This window comes from Saccostrea cucullata, unplaced genomic scaffold, assembly GCF_032062105.1.
Source record: "Saccostrea cucullata isolate Sc308-1 unplaced genomic scaffold, CSIRO_AGI_Scuc_v1 ctg853, whole genome shotgun sequence".
Taxonomy (NCBI): domain Eukaryota; kingdom Metazoa; phylum Mollusca; class Bivalvia; order Ostreida; family Ostreidae; genus Saccostrea; species Saccostrea cuccullata.
The window spans coordinates 219001-225000 of NW_026928637.1; the positions used below are offsets into that span (position 1 = coordinate 219001).

Genomic DNA, 6000 nt, shown 5'->3' on the forward strand with positions numbered 1-6000 from the left:
AGACTTGCTTGGGATGCTGATTTGTATTACTAATACTGATAATGTTTGTGGAGGTGAGCCTTGTTTGATGTCCTATGTTTTACATTTCAGCCTTTGTGGTGCTGCAGACAGACATAGATCAGCTGATGAATGACTATATGTCGGGTAACAATGCCATTCCTTTCTGGGACTATCGCTCCTACTGTATGAGGGTTTTGTTTCCCCAGGATGGGGACACCAATCATCCTGTCATCAAAGATCTGGAGGTAAAACAACAGTAGCCAATCAGCAGTCACAAATAGTAGCCAATCAGCAGTCACAAACAGTACATGTATCCCCTCAGCAGTCACAAATAGTAGCCAATCAGCAGTCACAAACAGTACATGTATCCCCTCAGCAGTCACAAATAGTAGCCAATCAGCAGTCACAAAACAGTACATGTATCCCCTCAGCAGTTACAAATATGATCTGTACAAGGTCCAGCCCTCATGCAGTGTTTAAAACATTTTTTTCTTTGATTAGTTAAAAATTTTCGGGAAGTTTCCAGTATGCCGGTCCCCAGAATCACGCGATTGCGCATGAGCAGTTATTTCCCTTGCCATTGCTATGCAGAATGTAAACAAACCGCAATTTCCCACTCGCTTCAACAAAACGCATCCGATCGAGTGATTAGGGTTAGGTTATATAGGCCTAGTTTTCAAAATTGGGGTTGTTTTATAAATCCACTCTGTAGGCTAATCTTTCTGACTTTGGGCTAATTTATGTAATTTTTGCTTACAAAAGGCACTATGAGCCGATATCTTACACTTTGGTTTAGTTCATGAAATTTATGCTTTACAAAGAACAGGAAAGTTTAAGAAATGAAAGTTCGGGTAAATCAACTCTATTGTCGAAACATGACGATTTTCAGCGCTGAGTTTAGGCAAGTTATTGTAAAAGCAACTTACTGTTAACTGCAGTTCGATATCCTTAACTCCTAATCATGTCCAAATATTCAGAATATATTTCCTTTCAAATCGATAATGATGCACAATTCAATCCATCGATGATTAGTAATTAGCTAACATTTGTTAAATCCCAGTATTTCTCACAAAAATCACGCAATTTTAATAGCATTGCACTTTGAGTCCTATCAGGCATTTCTTCATTACGTCAAAACACAAGTGACGCATCTCATGAATATTTATGAGATTACGTCAAAAATTGATCATGTGACTACATTCCTAAACAACGCAAGACGGAGATTTATTTCCTAAACAAGTACGTTATTTTACGAAATCTTTTAATTCTCATTTAAAAAACTGTGTTTAAAAACCAATTTTTCACAAGGAAAACATCTATTTTTTCATATTTTGATTAGTCAAAAATTTTCAATTTATTAAGGCTTAGATCTGTGGGATTAGGTGCTCTATAGTGATCAGTTTATCTGGCTGATTTCATTTGTCTGGTTTTCATTTCTCTGCCCTGGTTCAGTTCAGTTAATTTTTACCTTAAGATTATACATAGGTAGAGAATATGCAGTGACCTTGAACCAATGAACCAATTTACTAGATCAAAGATTAGATTGAGTGAAGGCTCTCTATCAGGATTTCTCTCTCCTTAGCCCAGGTGGGCTCAGTCTTCTCACATAGAGTGCCCATGGGTAGGAGAATTTGCAGTGACCTTAAACCAATTTTTTCTGGAGCATATTTTCTCTCCCCCTTCTTGATTGCTCAAACTTCACTCAGAGATTGCCTTTGGGTAGAGAGTGTGCAGTGTCCTTGAGCAAAGTTTCTAGGTTTGTGGTCAAGGATATTGCATATCTCTTAAAGAGAAAAAATCTAGAATTAATTTTTACATATTTAGCTTTATCTTGCTCAAACTTCATTTAAAGAGAACTCATGGATAAAAAGATCTGTGATCTTAATGGGCTTTGGTAAAAATGTTGACATTTGAGATGGTCATCATCTCAACATCATGTCTTGTTTTATTGAAGTTGATGATTTTAAACTTTAAAGTTAATTTCTTGAAAAAGTAATATTTTAAAGATTTTAAAAATCGTCTGCTGAATATATTTGATACATTAGCTAAAATAGGCTGTATTATTATAGTAGAATATTTATAGAATTTGTTAGGTTTTTTCTGTCTTATATTGAGTCCTGCTTCATGGTATGAACAGAGCTTGTCCTGCACTCTTTGGCAAGTTGTACGTAAGGGTGCTGCACTTCACATTTTGGGGTTGTCTTAATTTATAAAATTAAACTTTTTTGTTTGTTAATACATAATAAAGAATTTTTATATGATACATTGTAAATACTTTTTACATATTAGTAGTATTGTTTATATATAATATTTGTTTTGTGTTAATCTAAACCTTTTCATCTCAATAGTTCGTTAGCTCAGCAAAATGAGCAATGTATGGAGAAAGGTCTCAAGTTGCTATAATTTTCTAATGTGAAACTAACCAATAAGACATTTCTAAAATTTGCTGATTTTTGTGAGGACTTTAGAAAAGACACAATTCCGCAGTTTAAGTAATGGAGCGCTCAAACAAAAGAATGACGTCACAGGTGGATTTTACCCAGGGTGCTGCACTTCACATTTTGGGGCTGTCTATATAAAGTTAAATGGAATATGCCACAGCTTTATGTAGTGTGTCAAATTTGTTTTGTGTTAATACATATACAATGGAGAAAGGAGAAGTTGTTTTCTCAGCTGATCAGCAATAAGACATTTTTGCTGATTTTTGTATAACACAAGCAGTTTAAAATTAACACCCAGGCTTCACACAGTAGCCCTGCAGACAAAAATGGAATATGCCACAGAGTAAGTGTGTCGATTAATACATATGGAAGGAGAGGTATGAATAAAGAATTGGTCTATTGTATAACAAAGAGTAAAATTAACACCCAGGTCACACAGTGACCATTGGTTTTCCAGTTTTGTTTTGTTTTTGCTTTATCCCTTTCTGAATGTATGTTGATTTGAACATCTCTATAATCAGAAAAGGTGACCTTAGAAGTGAAGGCTGAGTGAAAATATCTTTAACAACCTTGTGTTTCATGTTCTCTACGACTTCATTTAGTACATTTACACATGTTTAATGTCTTAATGTCCTGCTTACAATTATTATGTTAAAATGCCATTTGGATCTTTATTATCACATTTGAAGAATATTGATTATTCAATCATAAAAGGTTGGAATGAACAACAAATCACAGTCTGTACTGTTTCTTTTTTCAGTATCCTCAAAACCTTGTTAGCAGAACTGATAGAGAAGTCTGTTGATGGCAAAAATCACCCCAAGCTGTTGTTAAGAAGGTTAGAAACTGTCACCTACACCCAAACTTTGACACACCAATGGCTGTTGTATTTTGTTTGTAAACTTTGACTTCAAAGCTAGCATTCAGGGAAGAATGTATGCTACATGCTATAGCAAGATATATTGCATACAGAATACTGTAAACCAACTTTTATTTGCGACAACTTTATTCCACGATTTACCAGGGGTAAACTAGTTCACAACGATTAATTTTCGCGATAAAGCCGATTTTGGATCTGTTATTAATGGACACAGAGACTTTAAGGACCGGTTCACGATGACAAGGCTTTCGCGAACTTTGTGAAAATTTCTCGCACGCAAATAAAAGTAGGTTTACAGTATTGGAAAATCTTTAAATTATGAATTGATATTTCTTTACTTAAAGGTAGAGAGAGGGAGAGAGAGAGTACAATTTGTGCAGCTTAATAAATATGATATAATCATTTAAATCATTGTCCCATAAGCACCTTATAGTATTTAACAAATAACAAACAAATGCACAGCATTTTTGTAATTTTTATAAATATCTGTAAATATGAAGGATGATTAAAGAATCCTAATTGTGTCTAATGTGTTAGGTCCTTCAGTGTTCTTTATATCCCACTAATTACACTGTGTAACACAATTACAGGACAGAATCTGTGGCTGAGAAAATGTTGACAAACTGGTTCACCTTCTTACTGTACAAATTCTTGAAGGTAATATTAAAGTCGTTTGTTCATTGTTGAGAATATTCATATTACAATAGAGAAAGAACTGTAGCATATATAATGGAACATGTGGGAAAAAAATGTTGACAAGCCAGTTTTATGACAGGATTGTGCCGGAGAGCCCTTATTTTTACTGTACCAAGCCATGAAAAAACAAGTGTCTAAGGGACCAGTGGACATGGTTACCAGTGAAGCTAGATTCTCATTGAGTGAGGATAAACTAATTCGTCAACAGTTGGATTACAGACAAATGGTAAGTGATACAATCTGTGAGGGGTTATACTCAAAATGATCTGATTACATTTTTTAGAATGAATTTATTGTGTTGCAGGAGATCTTTGTAACTGATCTGCATGAGTTTGCCTCGCCGATTCCAGTGCGAGTTCTGGATTGTGACACCATTACCCAGGTGAAGGAGAAGATTCTGGATGTACTGTATAAACATGTTCCCTACAGCAGTCGACCAGTCAAAGAAGAGGTAAATCATGTTATTCGCAAGAACTTTATTTTCGGGTAAAAAATACGAAAATTTCATTCTCGCATTTAATTGTATTCCTTAAGATTATATAGAGCAATGACCATAATTCGTGAAAACGCTAATGGCTTTTCGTGAAAATAAGGTGTCGAAAATAAGTGATCAGTAATCAAATCACAGACAAACTCTCTCAAACCAGAGGGACAAACATTTAAAAACATGTACGTCATCAAACTCTCTTCAAACCAGTGGTTTGAATGACAAAATTCTTGTGCAAATCACAGACAAACTCTTTTCAGCTTTGTTCACAGACACACAAACTGGCAGTTATTATTCCGTTTAAAATGTACATCTCTCTGAAATAAATAGATCTCTCTATAAATGTTGTCTATAAGACTAAGTGAAAAATATAGACAAACACTAATAGCAAGGTTTTATTTGTAGATGTATATGTAAACACTGACATTCAAGGGTTTATGGACAGATTTAGACACAAAGAGTTATAGACATGCTGTCAAGACTATTGATTGTTATAGACACTAATAGCTAAGGTTCTTTTTGATAGGTAGATATATATACTTTAAGTCAAGACTGTCTTGATATGTAGGCAAGTCTGAATTTGTTGAGTTAAAGAGTTTGTTAGGATTATGAGTGTAAGAGTATAGACATCATGCTTGGAGGATAATGAAGTTTGTCTTTCATATTGATAATAATACAAAGGTATGCAGCACTGTCAAATAGGGGCGATGATATTGTTTAATTACTAACATAACTCTGTGATTTAATTAAAACCTGCATATTTTGACTGGAATATTGGGATCATTTCTCTGTTACTGAATTTGTTCAATTTAAGATAAAGTCACACAATCACGAAGCTGGTTAATCTTATTTATAATTTTTGATAAACACAAGAAACACCATATGTATTTTTTTCAATAGCAAGTTAAATTAGTAAGCAAGCATCCCAGCCTGAATAAAGCTCCATTTGACATCAGAAATATAAAAATTTCATGTTTGTGTTTTGCAAGCATGATTTAGAAAAAAAAAAAAAGATAAAATGTGCAAGGTTTCAGTATTTTGAATTCCTGTATATTGTGTAATAGGTGTTTGTATTCTCTTTCTCACATTTAGTAGTCAAATTTTGGGGATTGATTTAGAGTTCCATAGTGAGTTTTTCTTAATGCTTACTAGTGCATTAAAATAATATAAAAATTAAAAAAACAAAAAACAAAAAATAAAATAGCTAAATAGCTTCAAGATGCCCTAAATGTAGATTACGCCTTGATTAAGATCCTTAGTAGTTTACTCCTGTGTGGTTTGGCTATTCATCTAACTGTCATCTTCATTATCATCGTCCTCATTTACACGTCATCATCGCCATCATCCAAGCAAGGTCTCTATCAGTGAGAGTGGGTTAACATTCTGTTATTGGTTCCAGTTTTGTATGATAAATCTGCTCATACCACAGAGTGGGCCAACATGAACAAAGGCGGGCGACTGATTCTACAAGACGATGATTCCACGACACGCGTGGA

General features: G+C 34.2%; 1 protein-coding gene across 1 annotated transcript in view; it reads left to right on the forward strand.

Moving 5' to 3' along the window:
• Positions 1-6000, forward strand: part of LOC134278246 (plexin-A2-like) — a 57975-nt gene that overhangs the window by 38988 nt on the left and 12987 nt on the right. The window contains exons 22-29 of the mRNA XM_062760563.1: positions 91-259; positions 2722-2784; positions 3202-3279; positions 3912-3978; positions 4097-4243; positions 4322-4468; positions 5859-5868; positions 5904-6000. The exon at positions 5904-6000 is cut by the window's right edge and continues 40 nt beyond it. Coding sequence (XP_062616547.1) covers positions 91-259; positions 2722-2784; positions 3202-3279; positions 3912-3978; positions 4097-4243; positions 4322-4468; positions 5859-5868; positions 5904-6000 — 778 coding nt within the window. The remainder of the gene's footprint in view (positions 1-90; positions 260-2721; positions 2785-3201; positions 3280-3911; positions 3979-4096; positions 4244-4321; positions 4469-5858; positions 5869-5903) is intronic.